This window comes from Pelobates fuscus, chromosome 4 (assembly GCF_036172605.1).
Source record: "Pelobates fuscus isolate aPelFus1 chromosome 4, aPelFus1.pri, whole genome shotgun sequence".
In the NCBI taxonomy this organism is placed as follows: Eukaryota; Metazoa; Chordata; class Amphibia; order Anura; family Pelobatidae; genus Pelobates; species Pelobates fuscus.
In genome coordinates this window covers 392,431,970-392,456,140 of record NC_086320.1, presented here as the reverse complement: position 1 = coordinate 392,456,140, position 24,171 = coordinate 392,431,970, and the positions used below count along the sequence as shown (strand labels likewise).

General features: G+C 46.3%; 1 protein-coding gene across 1 annotated transcript in view; it reads right to left on the bottom strand.

Moving 5' to 3' along the window:
* Nucleotides 1-24,171, bottom strand: part of LOC134608208 (regenerating islet-derived protein 4-like) — a 47,925-nt gene that overhangs the window by 13,239 nt on the left and 10,515 nt on the right. Inside the window, exons 2-5 of the mRNA XM_063450876.1 lie at nucleotides 16,548-16,613; nucleotides 10,298-10,395; nucleotides 8,903-9,040; nucleotides 3,619-3,733 (exon numbers count right to left, since the gene is read on the bottom strand). Of these exons, the coding sequence (XP_063306946.1) occupies nucleotides 3,619-3,733; nucleotides 8,903-9,040; nucleotides 10,298-10,395; nucleotides 16,548-16,608 (412 nt within the window). The 5' untranslated portion in view covers nucleotides 16,609-16,613. The remainder of the gene's footprint in view (nucleotides 1-3,618; nucleotides 3,734-8,902; nucleotides 9,041-10,297; nucleotides 10,396-16,547; nucleotides 16,614-24,171) is intronic.

Genomic DNA, 24,171 nt, shown 5'->3' with positions numbered 1-24,171 from the left:
CCCCCTTACCTACACAGCCCCCCTCTTACATACACAGCCCCCCCTTACCTACACAGCCCCCCCTTACCTACACAGCCCCCCTCTTACATACACAGCCCCCCTCTTACATACACAGCCCCCCTCTTACATACACAGCCCCCCCTTACCTACACAGCCCCCCTCTTACATTCACAGCCCCCTCTTACATACACAGCCCCCCCTTACCTACACAGCCCCCCTTACCTACACAGCCCCCCTCTTACATACACAGCCCCCCTCTTACATACACAGCCCCCCCTTACCTACACAGCCCCCCCTTACCTACACAGCCCCCCTCTTACATACACAGCCCCCCCTTACCTACACAGCCCCCCTCTTACATACACAGCCCCCCTCTTACATACACAGCCCCCCCCTTACATACACAGCCCCCCCTTACCTACACAGCCCCCCTCTTACATACACAGCCCTCCCTTACCTTCACAGCCCCCCTCTTACATACACAGCCCCCCTCTTACATACACAGCCCCCCCTTACCTACACAGCCCCCCCTTACCTACACAGCCCCCCTCTTACATACACAGCCCCCCTCTTACATACACAACCCCCCCTTACCTACACAGCCCCCCCTTACCTACACAGCCCCCCTCTTACATACACAGCCCCCCCTTACCTACACAGCCCCCCTCTTACATACACAGCCCCCCTCTTACATACACAGCCCCCCTCTTACATACACAGCCCCCCCTTACCTACACAGCCCCCCTCTTACATACACAGCCCCCTCTTACATACACAGCCCCCCCTTACCTACACAGCCCCCCCTTACCTACACAGCCCCCCTCTTACATACACAGCCCCCCTCTTACATACACAGCCCCCCCTTACCTACACAGCCCCCCTCTTACATACACAGCCCCCCTCTTACATACACAGCCCCCCCTTACCTACACAGCCCCCCTCTTACATACACAGCCCCCCCTTACATACACAGCCCCCCCTTACCTACACAGCCCCCCTCTTACATACACAGCCCTCCCTTACCTACACAGCCCCCCTCTTACATACACAGCCCCCCTCTTACATACACAGCCCCCCTCTTACATACACAGCCCCCCCTTACCTACACAGCCCCCCCTTACCTACACAGCCCCCCTCTTACATACACAGCCCCCCTCTTACATACACAGCCCCCCCTTACCTACACAGCCCCCCTCTTACATACACAGCCCCCCTCTTACATACACAGCCCCCCCTTACATACACAGCCCCCCCTTACCTACACAGCCCCCCTCTTACATACACAGCCCTCCCTTACCTTCACAGCCCCCCTCTTACATACACAGCCCCCCTCTTACATACACAGCCCCCCTTACCTACACAGCCCCCCCTTACCTACACAGCCCCCCTTACCTACACAGCCCCCCCTTACATACACAGCCCCCTCTTACCTACACAGCCCCCCTCTTACATACACAGCCCCCCCTTACCTACACAGCCCCCCTCTTACATACACAGCCCCACTCTTACATACACAGCCCCCCCTTACCTACACAGCCCCCCTTACCTACACAGCCCCCCTCTTACATACACAGCCCCCCTCTTACATACACAGCCCCCCCTTACCTACACAGCCCCCCCTTACCTACACAGCCCCCCCTACCTACACAGCCCCCCCTTACCTACACAGCCCCCCTCTTACATACACAGCCCCCCCTTACCTACACAGCCCCCCTCTTACATACACAGCCCCCCTCTTACATACACAGCCCCCCCCTTACCTACACAGCCCCCCCCCTTACCCACATCCCCCTTACCTACACAGCCCCCCTTACCTACACAGCCCCCCCTCTTACATACACAGCCCCCCCTTACATACACAGTCCCCCCTTACCTACACAGCCCCCCCTTACCTACACAGCCCCCCTCTTACATACACAGCCCCCCCTTACCTACACAGCCCCCCTCTTACATACACAGCCCCCCTCTTACATACACAGCCCCCCTCTTACATACACAGCCCCCCTCTTACATACACAGCCCCCCCTTACCTACACAGCCCCCCCTTACCTACACAGCCCCCCTCTTACATACACAGCCCCCCTCTTACATACACAGCCCCCCTCTTACATACACAGCCCCCCTCTTACATACACAGCCCCCCCTTACCTACACAGCCCCCCCCTACCCACATCCCCCTTACCTACACAGCCCCCCCTTACCTACACAGCCCCCCCCTCTTACATACACAGCCCCCCCTTACATACACAGTCCCCCCTTACCTACACAGCCCCCCTCTTACATACACAGCCCCCCTCTTACATACACAGCCACCCCTTACCTACACAGCCCCCCTCTTACATACACAGCCCCCCTCTTACATACACAGCCCCCCTCTTACATACACAGCCCCCCCTTACCTACACAGCCCCCCTCTTACATACACAGCCCCCCTCTTACATACACGGCCCCCCCTTACCTACACAGCCCCCTCTTACATACACAGCCCCCCCTTACATACACAGTCCCCCTTACATACAACAGTCCCCCTTACCTACACAGCCCCCCTTACCTACACAGCCCCCCCCCTTACCTACACAGCCCCCCCCTTACCTACACAGCCCCTCCCTTACCTACACAGCCCCCCTTCCCTACACAGCCCCCCCCCTTACATACACAGCCCCCCTTACCTACACAGTCCCCCCTTACCTACACAGTCCCCCCTTACCTACACAGTCCCCCCTTACATACACAGTCCCCCCTTACATACACAGCCCCCCCATACATATACAGCCCCCACTACATACACAGCCCCCCCATCATACACAGTCCCCCCCTACATACACAGTCCCCCCTTACATAAACAGTCCCCCCCTTACCCACACCCCCCTTACATACACAGCCCCCTCTTACATACACAGCCCCCCTTACACACACAGCCCCCCTCTTACACACACAGCCCCCCTCTTACACACACAGCCCCCCTTACATACACAGCCCCCCCTCTTACACACACAGCCCCCCCTTACACACACAGCTCCCCCTTACATACATAGCCCCCCTTACACACACACACAGCCCCCCTTACACATAGCCCCCAATACACTCACTGCCCCCCATACACACACACAGCACCCCTCACACAAAAACACACTGCGCCACTCACGCACAAACACACTGCTCCCAATACACACACTGCACCATTTACACACAAACACACTGCTCCCAATATACATATTGCTACCCCATACATACACTGCACCCCTCTTACACACGCACTACCCCTTCATACACATACTGCGACCCTCACACACACTGCACCCCTCACACACATACACACTACAACCCCTATCCCGGCAGACATGGGTAAGTTATCAAACATTTTTTAAACAGTTTGACTACTTACTCTGGGAGGGCGCCACAGCAACTCCTGGCACCAAAACCACTACAGAGAGCTGTAGTGGTTATTGTGCCTGGATTGTTTCTTAAAATAATCTGCCAGAGCCCCTCCCGAGATTAGCTTCTGGATCCGCCACTGATCTGAGGTCCCACTGGAGCCCCTGATAGTCCAGATCCAGGGGAGATCCTTAGATATAGCTTTTTATGGGAGGTATAGTGCAATATAGAACTCTCACTTACTGTCTATGCAGGACAATTCGCCGCAGTACTCGGCTGAGTTATGGTTGTCTGGCTGACCTGAGAGCCAGGCACGATAATTGTACATGGATCCATCATTCCACTTCCAGCGCCGATTCTAAGCAGAATAAAATGATTACTAATATAAACGTTTATATTCAATAATCAGAGAGTCCCATATATAAAAAACGGAATACATGACACAAAATATGCTATAATTCACTAGGACCATAAAAACATTGATAGCGTTGCTGTACATGGCGTATAATGTATATAGTTGGTGTACGTGGCATTTAATGTATATACATACTGTACATGGGGTGTAATTTACATTAATTAAATAATGTATATAGCGTACAATGTATATACACTGAACAAAATTGTAAACGCAACACTTGTTTTTGCCCCCATTTTTCATGAGCTGAACTCTAAGATCTAAGGGGGGAGGATTTTGTGGGAATGAATGGGAGTGTTTACCTGTATTGTACGTGTTTGATTGGCTGTTCTACAAAACCATGTGGGTGGGACTTTATGTGTAAAAATGTGTATATAAGAAAACATAAAACCACAGCTCTGTCTGTTCCTGTTTTTTTCCCTCAACATAAAGCCTCGTCTCATGATTGGGGGAAACGGCTGCATCTACACTGGGGGATTGCTATACTCTACATACTCCCCTAGCTATAATCACTGAGCTCTTTTAAGAGCTTGTTTCAGCTTTGCTCTCTGCAGGAAGAGAGGTTCGGTCTGCAGTGCTTATGGTGTCTGGAGAAGTGCTTGGAGCCCTCGGGAAGCACTAGGAGCATTTATCAACGGAGGTACAAAAAGATCTATGTACACAAAATTTGTCTATATCTGTGTTAGTGAGCACTTCTTTGCCGAGATAATCCATCCACCTCACAGTTGTGGCATATCAAGATGTGGATTAAACAGCATGATTATTGCACAGGTGTGCCTTTGACTGGCCACCATCAGAAATGTTGTGGCTCCTAACACAGCTCAAAGTCTAGGCTCCCCAGAGCCTGCCTTCAAATCCCCCCTAGGGCCTGCCTCCAAATACCACCCACAGGAATACACACAGACACAAACACACTCACTGATACAAAAATGACACAAATACACACACAGTCATACATACACACTGATAGACATATATACAGACACACACACACATACATACTAACAGACAGACAGACAGCTAATTTTTCAGCCACCCTCCTGTTTCTTACCTTTTCTTTGCAGGAGGGTGGCTGAAGGGAGTTGGTGTGTGTAACGGAGCTCCTAGTACTCCAACCGAGTACCTCCATTGATGGATGTTCCAAGTGCTTCCCGAGGGCTCCAAGCACTTCTCCAGACAGACCGAACATCTCTTCCTGCAGAGAGCGTAGCTGGAACAAGCTCTTAAAAGAGCTTAGAGATTATAGCTAGGGGAGTATGTAGAGTATAGCAATCCCCCAGTGTAGATGCAGTCGTATCCCCCAATCATGAGACGAGGCTCTATGATGAGGATCAAAACAGGAACAGACAGAGCTGTGGTTTTATGGTTTCTTATATACACATTTTTACACAATGTTACCACCCACATGGTTTTGTAGAACAGCCAAACACGTACAATACAGGTAAACACTCCCATTCATTCCCACAAAATCCTCCCCTCTGCCTGTGATATAATTACTGTACACAATGGGTTAATGTAATTATCACAGGCAGGAAAATACAGTTTTACACAGTATTCATAACTTTACAAGTATACATCACATTCACATACATATTCTGAACCAGCATACGCAGTATACAAACATATGTCAAAATAATACAAATTGGTCTAGTGGTTCAAAAGTTAGATGGAAGTCCTTTTTGATCAACTGCAAGCATGGCTTTCCTGCTCCAACCAGCTCCACAGAGTTAGGCTGTGCAGCCGTTCTATCTTCTCCTCTATCCTAGAGACAATTGGCTTAAATGGGTGTGTTAAGCCAATTATTTCCAGGTACAGAACATATCTCTATTTACAACAACAGTAAAAATACCTAATTCCTATTATAATGAACAGAACCCCCTTGGATCTGAGCGCTCAATATATCCAAACAGCGCCCAGAAACTCCTGTGAAAAAAACAGTCACCAGATGATTTACCAAGTGCCTAGCTGGATGTGACTGGAGATAGTATTCCAGGTTGTCAATGTTAACCTCGGTCAGACGTTTCTTAGGTGACAGAAGGGCTGGGCAAGTGGACTTGGTGTGGGCCCTGAAGCATATGGAGCAGACGTGCAGTGCCCCGCATGCCGTGAGATAACATACCCCTGCATTAAAGTCACTGCACACCCGAGCCTTGCCCAGAAATGAAATGGGACTGTCCGGTGTGTCTCTCTACCCGCCACCCTGACTAGTGAGTGGGGTGAGGGGGTGGTGAGATGTCTGTCATGCTAGCAAGTGTAGTTTGGGAGGTCAGTTGTTGGGACATCGAGTTAACATCTTTACCCTCGAGAATTCCTTTTTTGATGGACTCTGGGACATGGTGGGCCGGGGAAACGTATGGAGTGGGTATGGCCGAGACCGCCATGGGAAGTATCTCAGGGACCAGTGGGTAAAAGAGGGAAGGGATTTCTCCGGAGACCCTGGCCTGACTGGCAAGCTGGGTATGTTGTCCGATGGTAGATCCATGATCGGTTCTTGTGACATCTGAAAAAGGAATTGTGACGAGAGCAATCTCGCCACTGTGCATTGGAGGAGCCTGGTTGCCTGCCTACTGCCTTTGGATTATGGACCGGCAGTTAAACAGTTAATTTTACTGTGCAGAAAGGTTTATTCATGCCTTTCTGCACAGCCGTTCGGTAGATTCTGTCTACCGCACGAACCGCCTTCTCTTAGCCTCCCCAAATCCGTGGGGAGCCAGCAGGCGCTGTTAATTGACCACCCAGTAGCTGCGGTTAACCGCAGCTTAATTGACTGTTACTGGGTGGCCGCGATTACACTTAGCGGCCGCTAGGTGGCGGTCTTAGGGAGCTCCCCGGACGACCAGCGGTGCTCAGCCCGGAATCAGTGCACTAAAAGTGGACACTTTTACGTGCAGGCACAGCTGAGCCTCCAGCCCCCTGGTTCCTATTCGTGCGATTTAGCCGAACACCGGTTAATTCGGTAGTTTGTATATGTGAATGTGTTAACCCAGATAGCTATGCCATGGGTCAATTTGTGTAATTAAAGACTCTGGCTCCATGGCAATTGAACTGTGTGAATAGGATCTGAGCGCTATTCGGTAGCTTTGTGCGCTCAGATCCCAGCTATCTGGGGATATGTGACATGTGTTTTATGTATAAAATGTTATATTATATGTTTTAATGTATTTTACTGTATTTGGGTCCCCACGTGTATAATGGAGTTTGCCTCTGTCCTGGGAGTTAATTGAATTACTTCTCAATTATCTCCAGGATAGAGGGAGGGAAATTAGGATGCATTGTGGGGATGTTTTACTTCTGTGTGTCTGAAATGTGATACATGTCTGTCTGTGTTACAGTCTTCCATCTGGTCCCCTAGGGGAGTGTCCACCAGGTGGAAGACCTGCATAAATACTAGGCAGGTAGCCCTGAATAAACAGACCACTGCTTGACCCTCAACACAGAGCTCTGTCTCGTCTTTGGGGGGATTTACTGTATGCTGTTAGAGACTGATTGACAGGAGTTTAAGCCGCTTGGGTGCTTTTCCTGTTCGTCTGCTAGCAGCTATTCGTGAGTAGTGATGTACCGAACGGTTCGCTGGCGAATAGTTCCTGGCGAACATATTGTGTTCGCGTTCGCCACAGCGGGCGAACACATGCGCGGTTCGATCCGCCCCCTATTCGTCATCATTGAGTAAACTTTGACCCTGTACCTCACAGTCAGCAGACACATTACAGCCAATCAGCTGCACACCCTCCCTAGCAGACCCTCCCACCTCCTGGACAGCATCCATTTTAGATTAATTTGGAAGCTGCATACATTTTTTTAAATTTTTTTTTATTATTTTTTTTTTAAAATTCTTTATTTTTGTAGTGCATGGAGGTATAACAAATGAGCATGTGGTACCCCAACGGCATTCCTCATGCTTTTCAAGTAACAATTGTAACAATAGGGTATATGTTAATACCCTAGTCTGCGCGGAGCCCTCCATGGGTGAAGATGGATTAATTTTTTTTTGCGCTCGGGTTTTTTATTTTATTTTTAAGTTCGACGGGTATGATGGCTTTTTATTTGGCCTTTTTTTGGGCTGAAAAATGAAGATTTTAGAAAAAGGAAGACGTTGAATAGTAAGATGAATTTTACTTTACAGGGTAGTAATTTTATTCCCCCCTCACTATTTTTTAGGGGCTTTTTTTATTTGGGTGTGTGACTAGGGGCTTGGGGACCCCTAGTCACCTATGATGGTATATACTCCCCTCTACTCTGTATATAGAGGGGAGCCATGTTACTCTGTATATAGAGGGAGCCATGTTTACACGGTATATAGAGGGAGCCATGTTACTCTGTATATAGAGGGAGCATGTTACTCTGTATATAGAGGGAGCATGTTACTCTGTATATAGAGGGAGCCATGTTACTCTGTATATAGAGGGAGCCATGTTATTCTGTATATAGAGGGAGCCATGTTTACACGGTATATAGAGGGAGCCATGTTACTCTGTATATAGAGGGAGCATGTTACTCTGTATATAGAGGGGAGCCATGTTACACTGTATATAGAGGGGAGCCATGTTACACTGTATATAGAGGGGAGCCATGTTACACTGTATATAGAGGGAGCCATGTTACTCTGTATATAGAGGCAGTGGCGGTACTGTATACAGCGTATAATGTATATAGTTACTGTATATGGAGTATAATGTATATAGTTACTGTATATGGCATATAATGTATATAGTTACTGTATATGGAGTATAATGTATATAGTTACTGTATATGGCGTATAATGTATATAGTTACTGTATACAGCGTATAATGTATATAGTTACTGTATATGGAGTATAATGTATATAGTTACCGTATACAGCGTATAATGTATATAGTTACTGTATATGGAGTATAATGTATATAGTTACCGTATACAGCGTATAATGTATATAGTTACTGTATACGAGGTATAATGTTCACAGTTACTGTATACAGCGTATAATGTATATAGTTACTGTATATGGCGTATAATGTATATAGTTACTGTATATGGCGTATAATGTGCATTGTGCATTGACTTACAGACTGTACGCCCAGCAATATATCGCTCCACTGTCTGCTCTAACACAATTACACTTTCTTGTGACTGACCTGTTCTGGGTCATGCAGTCCAATCCAGACGGGCTGGTTCTTCTGATATGCTGATATGTGAGAAGCAATTATGTCGGCTTCTGAGGAATCCAATATGGAAGCCAAATGGGCACCGTGTCCATATGCTTGGCAATCAAACTGTGGAAGAGAGGAAGTGGTGCAAAGATTGGAGCAGGCCTTGGGTCATTAAACAATTCTTGAGTAATGTTTCAAGGTGTGTGACTGTCTGAGAGACATTTAATAGCTACGGTCCCGGAAATGGTTTGACAGAAGCTTCCTCACATTTAAAAATGGAATGCTCCATTTATCTCTTCTTACCCATGGCTGCCCAGTGACAAGACTAGATGGCTAGTGTGAGAGCTAGCCTCCTTCCCAGATATCATGGTGCCCTTATGGACTTAGAGAGCCTGTGTCAGCCCAGAGACCCTTAGTGAACTCCTGAATTGACATTGTGTTACAGAGCGCCATCTCTTGGTAGAAGGTGCATGTCACAGTTATGTACCCCGGGGAAGGTGCATGTCACAGTTATGTACCCTGGGGAAGGTGCATGTCACAGTTATGTACCCTGGGGAAGGTGCATGTCACAGTTATGTACCCCGGGGAAGGTGCATGTCACAGTTATGTACCCTGGGGAAGGTCCATGTCACAGTTATGTACCCTGGGGAAGGTCCATGTCACAGTTATGTACCCTGGGGAAGGTGCATGTCACAGTTATGTACCCCGGGGAAGGTGCATGTCACAGTTATGTACCCCGGGGAAGGTGCATGTCACAGTTATGTACCCTGGGGAAGGTGCATGTCACAGTTATGTACCCCGGGGAAGGTACATGTCACAGTTATGTACCCCGGGGAAGGTGCATGTCACAGTTATGTTCCGTGTGTGTTTGCATATTGTGTTAACACATGCAGAATGCTGTGTTTTTGTTTTTTTATTTATCTGTGTTCCCCTAACCCTGCAGATTTCTGACAAGTTGCATTTTATTGACTTATCTATATTCCCTCCTCCCCCCATATGTTTATATCGTATGTATTATTGTGAGTGTTTCACCATAAATGAAATGTAAAGCACTGACAGGCAGTTTATACATTGTGACAGTGCTTGCAGATGGTTGTGATTTTATTTGTCTGTGTTCTTCTATCCTTACCCTGCCTTTGACAAACTTTTATTTTATATTGTTGTGTTGTAGTCTACATCTTTCCTCATATTAATTTTATTTGCTATATTAATTTGAGAGTGTAGCATTGTTAAAGGCTAGTAATGGCAATGGGCTGATATTAAGAATGGTGGCTATTGCCGGGTCTTGATCTGATATTTGTCTGCTTGCCCCGCTTTTATATATCACTGTTGTAGTATAAGGGGGGAGACAATGAAGGTCGCAGGAGAAAGATTTCTTACCTCAGCTTCAGACCAGGTCAAAGGGTAACGAAAATATCCATAGCAATTGGCCTTATAGTAAAACCATCCATTAGGGCACATGGAACGAACCTGGGCACCTGAGGAAGAGAGACTCAATACTGATACCGTGTGATACACTGAGAGAGATACCGTGTGATATACTGAGAGAGATCCCGTGTGATACACTGAGAGAGATCCCGTGTGATACACTGAGAGAGATACCGTGTGATATCCTGAGAGAGATACCGTGTGATATCCTGAGAGAGATACCGTGTGATATCCTGAGAGAGATACCGTTGTGGCGAAACCGACCTCGCCACGTGTCCTTGGAGGGGGCTGATTGCCCGCCTCTTGCCTTTGGACTATGGACCAGACTTTATGGGAATGTGATACCCCAGATAGCCATACCATGGAGCCTATTCATATAATGAAAGACTATGGGAAAGACTTTAGCTCCATGGCAATTGTACTGTGTGAGTAGGATCTGCGCGCTATTCGGTAGTTTTGTGCGTGCAGATCCCAGCTATCTGGGGATAGGTGAAATGTCTGTGTGTTATGTGTAAATGTGACTTTATGTATTTTAAAGTGTTTTATGTTGTTTTGCAACCATGTGGTTAATGGAGTCTGCCTTTAGTCCTGGGTAATTGGATTACTTCTCCAATTAACTCCAGGGAGAAGGGAGGAAACCAGGGTGCATTGTGGGGATGTTTTTCTGCCAGCCAAAAAGGAACAAAATATACTTTTAGTAACATTTGAACCCCTGTTCGGATTCATGCCATTTTTTAATATGTTGTTCCCCTGAATGGATTGATTGTGGATATGTATTTTTATGTGAATGTGATGTATGGTTTTAAAGTTATGAAAGTTGTGTAAAAGTATATTTTACACTGTATGCATAATGGGATTATGTGTCACACTAAGGGGAGGGGATGTGTGGGAGGTAACATCTATGTCATAGGTTCTTTTATGCCTCCCCCTGGGTGTGGCCTGTATGTGTGAGTGGAAATAAAAGCCAGGCTGGATGAGCCAGTCCAGAGTTCCTGTTTTATCCTCAAAGTGATGTGTCGTCTCATTATTGGGGGAAGGATTTATTGCATGCTGTTCCAGTTGACTGCTAGGAGTACAAGCCTATTCGTATGGTTCCTATTCAATGGTCTACAGCATTCATATGCTTGGGAGAATTTAAAAGGTTTCTCGGATTCGGTGATGGTGGTGTCAGCTAGAGTGCTTGGAGTCCTCAGGAAGCACTAGGAGCATCCATTAACGGAGGTACCAAGTCGGGGTGCCAGGCGATCCGTTACATTGGTGGCAAGCGGTGGGATGGCGTCCTAGTGTGAGGTAAAGCAGCTCGGAGACACAGTTCGTTTGGATTACAAAGGGAGGACAACGCTAGTACCCGTACAGCGTCCCTATCCACAAAAGAAGCAACTGCAGCAGAGCAAGCATGGCGCCTGGCTACACTCAGGAGCGGTTGGACAGAGAGATTGCCATACGGCTGGCTTTCTTTGGACCCAACCCCTCAGAGAAAATTGTGCAGTTCATAAGGGAATCAACGGCAGATTTCCTGCAGCGCCTAGCAGATTTAGACAAAAAGAGAGCTGAAGGGGTCGTCCTTCCTCCCCAGCGGCAGTCTACGGTTCAGGGAGAGGAACCTGTTATCCCCTCTCCCCAGCGGCTGAAGGTGTGTAAGGGAGAGGAGTTTGTTACCCCCTCTCCCCACCGACAACCTAACCCACCAAGGGGAGACAGTAAACCCCTCACCAGCGCAGATGGGACCGTGGTCTCTGCGCCCTGCCTACAGGGAGTACAGAGGGTCAGCCCTGCTCCCCAGCTGCTGAAAGTGTGTAAGGGAGAGGAGTTTGTTACCCCCTCTCCCCAGCGGCAGCTTAGCACACCAAGGGGAGACAGTAAACCCCTCACCAGCGCAGATGGGATCGTGGTCTCTGCGCCCTGCCTACAGGGAGTACAGAGGGTCAGCCCTGCTCCCCAGCTGCTGAAAGTGTGTAAGGGAGAGGAGTTTGTTACCCCCTCTCCCCAGCGGCAGCTTAGCGCACCAAGGGGAGACAGTAAGCCCCACACCAGCGCAGATGGGACCGTGGTCTCTGCGCCCAAGTTACAGGGAGCTGAAGGGGCCGTCCTCCCTCCCCAGCGGCAGTGTGATTTGTTGGGAATTGGGAGCCCAGTCTCCATTCCCCAGCGGCAGTGTGAATTGCAGGGAATTGGGAGCCCAGTCTCCATTCCCCAGCGGCAGGCTGAGTTACAGGGGGCAGAGGTAGTTGGTCCTACCCCCCAGCAGCAGAGTGATATGCCGGGAAGGCAGTGTGAAGTGCAGGGAGAGGAGAGCAGCGTCCTCCCTCCCCAGCGGAAGGCTGAGTTACAGGGGGCAGAGGTAGTTGGTCCTACCCCCCAGCAGCAGCGTGATTTTTTGGGAATAGAGAGCCCAGTCTATATTCCCCAGCAGCAGGAAACTGAATTGGGAGGAGAGACAGTCGGTCTCCCTCCACAAAGACTGAAAGTAGGCATGGGAGAGGAGATTGTTACCTCCTCTCCCCAGCGGCAGATCATCAATGGGCAGAGTGTTCTAATGGGAGAGGAGATTGTTACCACCTCTCCCCAGCGGCGGATCATCAATGGGCAGAGTGTTCTAATGGGAGAGGAGCTGGTTACCACCTCTCCCCAGCAGCAGCTTAATGTACCAGGGGGAGACTGTAAGCCCCACACCTGTGCAGATGGGACCGTGGTCTCTGCACTTCCAGCACAGGGGGTAGGGACGGTCGGTCCTGCCCCCCCACAACAGGGCTGTTTAGCCAAAGGGGAGACAGTCTGTCTCCAGCAGCAGAGCTGTGTAACTAAAGGGGAGACAGTCGGTCTCCAGCAGCAGAGCTGTGTAACTCAAGGGGAGACAGTCGGTCTCCAGCAGCAGAGCGGTGTATTTAAAGGGGAGACAGTCGGTCTCCAGCAACCAGGCTCCAACCAGACTACTCCCGTGGTAGTGCTGGCAACAGGACAGAGTACCGCTGGTCTCTGCCCCCTCAGCAACCTACCAAGGCAGCCTACCAGTCCCCCACACAGCCGTGGTGAGGCACCTGAACCTGGACAAGATTCTCCCTCACCCAGGTGTAGTAACTGTTTATTGTGGGTGGGCTGCTCTGCTGTTTCTGTCTTGTGGGTGGGCTGCTGGACTAACAAGGGCCCTGACCGGCAGGAGGTCAAGTACCCTGTTAGTCTGGGGGGTAAAGGGGAGAAGTGTGGCGAAACCGACCTCGCCACGTGTCCTTGGAGGGGGCTGATTGCCCGCCTCTTGCCTTTGGACTATGGACCAGACTTTATGGGAATGTGATACCCCAGATAGCCATACCATGGAGCCTATTCATATAATGAAAGACTATGGGAAAGACTTTAGCTCCATGGCAATTGTACTGTGTGAGTAGGATCTGCGCGCTATTCGGTAGTTTTGTGCGTGCAGATCCCAGCTATCTGGGGATAGGTGAAATGTCTGTGTGTTATGTGTAAATGTGACTTTATGTATTTTAAAGTGTTTTATGTTGTTTTGCAACCATGTGGTTAATGGAGTCTGCCTTTAGTCCTGGGTAATTGGATTACTTCTCCAATTAACTCCAGGGAGAAGGGAGGAAACCAGGGTGCATTGTGGGGATGTTTTTCTGCCAGCCAAAAAGGAACAAAAGATACTTTTAGTAACATTTGAACCCCTGTTCGGATTCATGCCATTTTTTAATATGTTGTTCCCCTGAATGGATTGATTGTGGATATGTATTTTTATGTGAATGTGATGTATGGTTTTAAAGTTATGAAAGTTGTGTAAAAGTATATTTTACACTGTATGCATAATGGGATTATGTATCACACTAAGGGGAGGGGATGTGTGGGAGGTAACATCTATGTCATAGGTTCTTTTATGCCTCCCCCTGGGTGTGGCCTGTATGTGTGAGTGGAAATAAAAGCCAGGCTGGATGAGCCAGTCCAGAGTTCCTGTTTTATCCTCAAAGTGATGTGTCGTCTCATTATTGGGGGAAGGATTTATTGCATGCTGTTCCAGTTGACTGCTAGGAGTACAAGCCTATTCGTATGGTTCCTATTCAATGGTCTACAGCATTCATATGCTTGGGAGAATTTAAAAGGTTTCTCGGATTCGGTGATGGTGGTGTCAGCTAGAGTGCTTGGAGTCCTCAGGAAGCACTAGGAGCATCCATTAACGGAGGTACCAAGTCGGGGTGCCAGGCGATCCGTTACAACCGTGTTATACACTGAGAGAGATACCGTGTGATACACTGAGAGAGATACCGTGTGATACACTGAGAGAGATACCGTGTGATACACTGAGAGAGATACCGTGTGATACACTGAGAGAGATACCGTGTGATACACTGAGAGAGATACCGTGTGATACACTGAGAGAGATACCGTGTGATACACTGAGAGAGATGCCGTGTGATACACTGAGAGAGATGCCGTGTGATACACTGAGAGAGATGCCGTGTGATACACTGAGAGAGATACCGTGTGATACACTGAGAGAGATGCCGTGTGATACACTGAGAGAGATGCCGTGTGATACACTGAGAGAGATGCCGTGTGATACACTGAGAGAGATGCCGTGTGATACACTGAGAGAGATGCCGTGTGATACACTGAGAGAGATGCCGTGTGATACACTGAGAGAGATGCCGTGTGATACACTGAGAGAGATGCCGTGTGATACACTGAGAGAGATAATGGGCTGTGTTACGAAATCGCTACAGACAGTTACAACGTTGCCCTTCCCTATGTTTCGCCCAGAACCTTGCTTCGGTACTATACTTTTGTACCCAACTCCCGAACAGATTACCTGCTACTCATTCGTTATACGAACAACGGACCACCCGGCCCCTGGCGTGTGCCGCCACTTAACCCCGGTCACTGTTCTAATAACCGAACGGCCGACCACCCTACGAGCGGAACGTTTCCCTAATTGATCACCTACAGAGTTGAGGTCTGCGGTTAACCACAACCTAATTGACGGCCTCAGGGCATTTACGTTCGTGCCCTATCTCCCGAAGTCAAACTACTAAAAGGTTCACGAACAAGGACCACCTACGGACTGGCGTGTGGCATCAATTAGAACGTTGTTTTTTGCGGTTAACCGCAGGTTAAGTAACCCTTCCCGGTGGTCTCCGTTCGTCTCCCGAACAGCTGGGACAACCAGCAATTGGGCGGGGATTCGTGCAATCCCCTAGCCGTTACTCGTTCCACGAGTTTGAGGTCGAGGTCCCGCTGCCTATTAACACACTTAAAAACATGGCCGCCATCCCAAGCCTGGGACAAAAAGACACGAACAGACTTTCTAATGAGGAAACTACGCGGACAGTTCGTGGGTTCTGAGCGCTCTTCGGTTAACTGTTTCGCTCAGACCAGGGCTACATAATGAATGGTAGAATGAACAAATTATATATGAAAATGTTAAAGTTATGTATTTTTATCCTGTTTTGTATGTTGCAAGAAAACGTGGTAATTTGGGCGCTTGGAGATAATTGTATTGTCATAACCGTTGGATTCATTATCTCTAAGCTGGGCAGTAACAATTTCAAAAGATACATTGTGTTCTTATTGGTTAACCACTTGTATTGTCCCTGTATCCCATAAGGTCCAGAGGGGGCTGTACCTGGACCTAAGATTTAGCATAAATACTGATACCTGTGTGCCATTAAAGCCAGTTCTTGCTTGACCTTCAAATCGCAGCCTCGACTCGTTTTGTGGGCAAAAGGGTATCCTAGCTGTACCATAGCTAGTAGGATTGTTCTACACTTACAGGATTCTTATGGTCTACTAGTTGGAGCGGCTCTTCTCTCTCTCTCTACAGCGGGATCCAGACTATCCAAGCGGTCCAGCTTCCAGCTAGCCTGGGAGTAACCGTAACAAGCTGTAATGATAGGATCCTTCCAGGAATGCCCGGATACCCCTCTATGAGTAGTTAAACTGCTTTCTAACGGGCGCCGGTCACCACCGCTATATGAGTCGGAAATCACTGAAATATTGAGCTACGCCCTGCATCGCCGACTTAGCTCAGAACATAGAGCTTCCAGCTTACATAGAATCAGTTACTGTCACTTAGTACACTCCAAGTAAGAAGTGAAACGGTGTGACCATTTATACTGTGAGGGCGGCAGGATACTCTTGGAGTGGTTATGGTGCTTGGAGTGTTCATTAAAGTGTACCAATCACAAAGCTTTTATGACAAACTTAACTGACTCACCTTCAACTACTTGAGTTAATGCCACAGCACCCAATAACAGCAGAACTGGAAACCAGGCCATATTACCTACAGAATGAGAGATCATCAGAACCATGAGAGGTAGCCGTGTGAGAGAGATGGCTGTGTGTGAGAGATGACTATGTATGTGGGAGAGATGGCTGTTTATGTGTGAGAGATGGCTGTGTATGTGTGAGAGATGGCTGTGTATGTGTGAGAGATGGCTGTGTATGTGTGAGAGATGGCTGTGTATGTGTGAGATGGCTGTGTGTGGGTAGATGGCTGTGTGACTAAGCAAGAGATTGCTGTGTGTGAGATGTCTGTGTGTGACTGTCTGAGAGATGGCTGTGTGTGACTGTCTGAGAGATGGCTGTATGAAAGATGGCTGTGTGTGTGAGATGTCTGTGTGTGAGATGGCTGTGTGTGACTGTGTGAGAGATGGCTGTGTGTGTGAGAAATGGCTGTGTGTGGGAAGATGGCTGTGTGACTAAGCAAGAGATTGCTGTAAGAGAGATGACTGTGTGTGAGATGGCTGTGTTTGACTGTGTGTGAGATGGCTGTGTTTGACTGTGTGAGAGATGGCTGTGTGTGACTGTCTGAGAGATGGCTGTGTGTGACTGTGTGAGAGATGAATGTGTGTTATATGACTAAGTGACTGTGTGAGAGATGGCTGTGTATGTGTGAGAGATGGCTCTGTGTGTGAGAAATGGCTGTGTGTGGGAAGATGGCTGTGTGACTAAGCAAGATATTGCTGTGTGAGAGATTGCTGTGTGAGAGATTGCTGTGTGAGATGGCTGTGTTTGACTGTCTGAGAGATGACTGTATGAAAGATGGCTGTGTGTGTGAGATGTCTGTGTGTGAGATGTCTGTGTGTGAGATGGCTGTGTGTGACTGTGTGAGAGATGACAATGTGTTAGATAACTGTGTGACTGTGAGAAATGGCTGCGTAACTGTGTGATAAATGGCTCTGTGACTGTGTGAGAGATGTCTGTGTGATACACTGTATGAGAGATGACTCTGTGTGAGAGATGGCTGTGTGAGAGATGGCTGTGTGAGAGATGTCTGTATGTGACTGTGTGACAAATGGCTGTGTGTAAGAGATGGCTGTGTGTAAGAGATGGCTGTATGTGTGAGATGGCTGTGTGACTAAGAGAGAGATGGCTGTGTATGTGTGAGATGACTGTGTGTGTGTGTGAGATGACTGTGTGTGTGAGATGACTGTGTGTGTGAGAGATGGCTGTGTGTGTGAGAGATGGCTGTGTGTGTGAGAGATGGCTGTCTGTGGGAACGATGGCTGTGTGTGGGAAAGGGCTAAGCGAGAGATTGCTGTGTGTGAGATGGCTGTGTTTGACTGTTTGAGAGATGGCTGTATGAAAGATGGCTGTGTGACTGTGAGAAATGGCTGTGTGTGACTGTGTGTGAAATGGCTGCGTAACTGTGTGATAGATGGCTCTGTGACTGTGCGAGAGATGGCTGTGTGTGACTGTGTGAGAGATGACTGTGTGTGTGAGATGGCTGTGTGACTGTGTGAGAGATGTCTGTGTGTGACTGTGTGAGATGTCTGTGTGTGACTGTGTGAGAGATGGCTGTGTGTGTGAGAGATGGCTGTGTATGAGAGAGATGACTGTGTGACTGTATGAGAGATAGGTGTGTGAGAGATGGCTGTGTATGTGAGAGATGGCTGTGTGAGGGATGGCTGTGTATGTGAGAGATGGCTGTGTGAGGCTGTGTGTGTGAGAGATGGCTGTTTGTTAGATGACTGTGTGTGAGAGAGAGAGATGGCTGTGTGTGTGTAAGAGATGGCTGTGTGTGACTGTGGGAGAGATGGCCGTGTGACAGTGCGAGAGATGGCTATGTGTGAGATGGCTGTGTGAGAGATGGATGTATGTGACTGTGTGTGTGAGATGGATGTATGTGACTGTGTGTGTGAGATGGATGTATGTGACTGTGTGTGTGAGATGGATGTATGTGACTGTGTGTGAGATGGCTATATGTGACTGTGTGTGAGATGGCTATATGTGACTGTGTGTGAGATGGCTATATGTGACTGTGTGAGAAATGGCTGTATGTGACTGTGTGTGAGATGGCTGTGTGACTGTGAGAAATGGCTGTATGTGACTGTGTGTGAGATGTCTGTGTGACTGTGTGAGAAATGGATGTATGTGACTGTGTGTGAGAATTGGCTGTATGTGACTGTGTGTGAGATGGCTGTTTGACTGTGTGTGAGATGTCTGTGTGACTGTGTGAGAAATGGCTGTGTGACTGTGTGAGAGATGCCTGTGTGACTGTATGAGAGATGCCTGTGTGACTGTATGAGAGATGCCTGTTTGACTGTGTGAGTGTGTGAGCGATGTATGTGTGACTGTGTGAGAGATGTCTGTGTGCCTGTGTAAGAGATGCCTGTGTGACTGTGTGAGAGATTCCTGTGTCACTGTGTGGGAGATGCCTGTTTGACTGTGTGTGAGATGCCTGTGTGACTGTGTGAGAGATTCCTGTGTGACTGTGTGTGAGATGTCTGTGTGACTGTGTGAGAGATGTCTGTGTGACTGTGTGAGAGATGCCTGTGTGACTGTGTGTGAGATGCCTGTTTGACTGTGTGTGAGATGTCTGTGTGACTGTGTGAGAGATTCCTGTGTGACTGTGTGTGAGATGCCTGTTTGACTGTGTGTGAAATGTCTGTGTGACTGTGTGAGAGATTCCTGTGTGACTGTGTGTGAGATGCCTGTTTGACTGTGTGTGAGATGTCTGTGTGACTGTGTGAGAGATTCCTGTGTGACTGTGTGTGAGATGCCTGTTTGACTGTGTGTGAGATGCCTGTGTGACTGTGTGAGAGATTCCTGTGTGACTGTGTGTGAGATGTCTGTGTGACTGTGTGAGAGATGTCTGTGTGACTGTGTGAGAGATGCCTGTGTGACTGTGTGAGATATGCCGTTTGACTGTGTGAGAGATGCCGTTTGACTGTGTGAGAGATGCCGTTTGACTGTGTGAGAGATGCCGTTTGACTGTGTGTGAGATGCATGTTTGACTGTGTGTGAGATGCATGTTTGACTGTGTGTGAGATGCATGTTTGACTGTGTGTGAGATGTCTGTGTGACTGTGTGTGAGATGCCTGTGCGACTGTGTGTGAGATGCCTGTTTGACTGTGTGTGAGATGCCTGTTTGACTGTGTGTGAGATGCCTGTTTGACTGTGTGTGAAATGCCATTTTGACTGTATGTGAGATGCCATTTTGACTGTATGTGAGATGCCTGTGTGACTGTGTGAGAGATGCCTGTGTGACTGTGTGAGAGATTCCTGTGTGACTGTGTGTGAGATGTCTGTGTGACTGTGTGAGAGATGTCTGTGTGACTGTGTGTGAGATGTCTGTGTGACTGTGTGAGAGATGTCTGTGTGACTGTGTGAGAGATGCCTGTGTGACTGTGTGAGATATGCCGTTTGACTGTGTGAGAGATGCCGTTTGACTGTGTGAGAGATGCCGTTTGACTGTGTGAGAGATGCCGTTTGACTGTGTGTGAGATGCATGTTTGACTGTGTGTGAGATGCATGTTTGACTGTGTGTGAGATGCATGTTTGACTGTGTGTGAGATGCATGTTTGACTGTGTGTGAGATGTCTGTGTGACTGTGTGTGAGATGCCTGTGCGACTGTGTGTGAGATGCCTGTTTGACTGTGTGTGAGATGCCTGTTTGACTGTGTGTGAGATGCCTGTTTGACTGTGTGTGAAATGCCATTTTGACTGTATGTGAGATGCCATTTTGACTGTATGTGAGATGCCTGTGTGACTGTGTGAGAGATGCCTGTGTGACTGTGTGAGAGATTCCTGTGTGACTGTGTGTGAGATGTCTGTGTGACTGTGTGAGAGATTCCTGTGTGACTGTGTGTGAGATGTCTGTGTGACTGTGTGAGAGATGTCTGTGTGACTGTGTGAGAGATGGCTGTTTGAAAAAATGCAACAAAGAAAGTTAAGGATATAGATATCTACAATCCTCAAAAAAAGAAAAGACAAAATGGAGATATGACATTGCACAACTATTAAATTCTGGAGCTAATTGATAACTGCATGTGAGCTTAGCAGACTAGTATTATTATTATTATTATTATTATTTTTTGTGTGTGTTTATTGCTCTTTTTTTTTTCTTTTTCAATCTTTTTTCCTCCTGCAATTAAGGAGTTGAAAAGTTGCTGGGCAAGTGAAGTTAAACTGTTCAGATTGTAAATGTATAGAATCAAGAACAGATGCAATTAGTTAATCGCTGTTATTTGAATGTCGGGGTAGATAGGGCTACTAGGATGTACAGCGAGAGTAAAACTGTAAAGTTTTTTTATTTTTTTTTTTTTTTTTTTTTGGCAAATTTATATAAGCAAAACATTGATTGTGTTTAGCCGTGCTTTGGCTAAAATGTTAATGAGGTGACCTTTTTATAAAACAGGTGATAAGAACATTATATACAGTAGATATAGATGTAGATGTTAGTGTTACTGCGATAAGAAGCATTACAGAATAGATTAAGGCTCAAGAACGGGATCGTTCCACACGACCCCCCTTAAGGGACGCTTAAAGGGATGGTCTCCCTTGCGACCCACAAATTATTCTCATTTTTGGGAATTCATGTAAATATTCTCTATATTTCTATTCTTTGTTTACTTTTTTTTCTTTTTTTTTCTTTTCAATTTAAATTTTCTAAGTTTTTGTTTTTTAATTTTTCCTTCTTCTTTTTCTGTTTCTGTGTAAGGTCTATAGTGAGTTTAAAAGTATGTAACTGGGTGAGGAAAAATGTAAAAGAAAAGAAAAAAAAAAAAAAAAAAGGAAAAAAAAAAAAAAGGAAAAAAAAAAGGGACAGAGGTATGTTAAAACCTTCTTGTCAAAATAACTATAGAAGAAACCATTTCCATAGAGATATTTCTGACTACTAGAGGTAAAGCAAAAAAGAAACTCGGTTTGGAGTATGGCCTATTACATTAAATGTATGTCTATGAATGTTAACGGGTTAAATAGCCCATTTAAGAGACGGGTAGCAATACAGGAGATTAATAATTCTAAAGCATCAATAATATGTTTCCAAGAAACACATTTTTGTACAAGAAACCCCCCTACTTTTAAACCTAAAAGGTACCCACAAATATATCATGCGTTTTCACCCCATAAAACAAAAGGGGTTGCTATAATGTTTCATGAGGATTGGTCATTTAATCAGGAGTTAATATATAATGATAGGCAAGGTAGACTACTGATAGTGGTTGGAAATTTAAATGGAGTTCACATAACAGTAGCCTCGATATATGCCCCAAATAATTCACAAATCTCCTTTTTGAGTAGAGCATTTTCTAAAATTAAGGCCGTGTGTAAAGGTCAAACTATAATTTGTGGAGACTTCAATTGTACAATAGACCCAAATATGGATATAAAGAGAAGTAACGCTAAGAACCCACTACATCAGACCACCCTCCTGAGTTCTAAATTTTCTAAACTTATTAATTCCCATGATTTATATGACACATGGCGCTGTTTATACCCAGGTGAGAAAGATTATACCTTTTACTCAAACGTTCATAGCACTTATTCGAGAATAGATATGTGCTTAGTGGATAAATTATCATTACTGAATGTCACTGAGACAAAAATAGGAATCAGAACTTGGTCAGATCATGCTCCACTTGTCATCACTTTTAAAGCACAATTTGCAGCCAGGGGTAGAAATGTATGGCGACTCAATGAATCACTTTTAAATGAAACAAAGTTAGTTTCTAAAATTTGTGGAACAATTAGGAACTTCTACAATGACCATATTCATGACCCCTCAAGTATTATAACAAAGTGGGTGACACTTAAGGCAGTTCTTAGAGGACTATGTATACAAGCAGGTTCGATAAGGAAGAATAGGGCAGTGGAAGCTAAAGGGAACCTTCTAAATAAACTCAGTGAACTAGAGAAAGCAAATAAATTAAACCCCACAAAAACTCTAACAGAGCAAATAATAGGTGTTAAACAAGCAATGCAAGAGCAGTCTATAAATATAATGGAGAGTCAAATGAGAAAACTTAAACAAATCCTCTATGTACAGGGCAATAAGGCTGGCAAACTATTAGCGAGCAAATTAAAGTCGCAATATTTACAGACTAAAATACAATTTCTGCTAGATGCAAATGGTACAAAACTGTATAATCCACAAGAGGTAGCAGATGAGTTGGCTTCATATTACTATAAACTATACAATTTAAAATTGGACTTAAAACTGCATCAGCCCTTAAAAGAGGAAATATCTACCTTTCTTAATGAGGTTAATATGCCTAGACTGACTGATCAACAAAGTATGGCTCTGTGTGAACAAATATCTGAAGATGAAGTAAGAAAGGTGATATACACATTACCTAAAAATAAAGCCCCGGGCCCAGATGGGTTTTCAAACAATTTTTATTTAACCTTTGAACCTCAACTTACACCTCATCTCACAAACTTATTTAATAAATTTAAGATCTTTGGGTCTTTACCAGAAGAAATGCTTCTGGCGCACATAATCACTTTGCCCAAACCAGGTAAAGTCCCTAACGAGAGTGCTAATTTAAGACCTATATCCTTACTAAACACGGACATTAAAATATATGCAAAGATTTTAGCCATGCGAATTAAACCTATGTTATTTGATTTGATCTCACCAGAACAATCGGGGTTTGTCCCATCAAGACAACCAGGAGATAATACTCGCCATTTTCTAAACTTAATCACCTGGGGACAAACTAACAACCAAAGGGGCATATTATTAGCTCTTGATGCTGAGAAAGCATTTGATCGACTAAATTGGACTTATATGCAAGAGGTACTGATAAGTATGGGGTTTCCTATAGCCTTTTTGAGTAATTTAATGGCCCTTTACTCTAATCCTTCGGCCAAAATATATAACTCTGGCTTTCTGTCCAGATCAATCCAAATAACAAATGGTTCCAGGCAAGGCTGTCCACTTTCACCATTGATTTTTATTCTTTGTATGGAGCCCTTAATAAGACATTGCACAACTAGAGAGACAGACCCCCCACTAAAAGCCTGATTGTTATAAAAAGGGATTGTAATTAGATAAAAGCTAATATATTTCCATGAGTAGTAAAATCACAATAGGAGATGGAAAACAATAACTGAACAGAAAATAGATTAAATATGAACAGATGGAGAATCAATGCTTAAAAATAAAAAATAAATATCAGTGTAAAAATATATAAACTATATCAATTCTTGATTGGGTTAATAGGAAAAGTCTCTGCGTTTAAAACCAATATTTGGTGAGATGGCTGTGTGTTTGAGATGGCAGTGTGTGTGTGTGTGTGTGTATGAGATGGCTGTGTGTGTAAGATAGCTGTGATATGTGTGATATGGCTATGTGTGTTTGAGAAGGCTGTGTGTGTGAGAGATGACTGTGTGTGGGAACGATGGCTGTGTGTGGGAAAGGGCTAAGCGAGAGATTGCTGTGTGTGTGAGATGGCTGTGTTTGACTGTGTGAGAGATGGCTGTATGAAAGATGGCTGTGAGAAAGGGCTGTGTGTGACTGTGTGTGAAATGGCTGCGTAACTGTGTGATAGATGGCTCTGTGACTGTGTGAGAGATGGCTGTGTGTGACTGTGTGAGAGATGGCTGTGTGT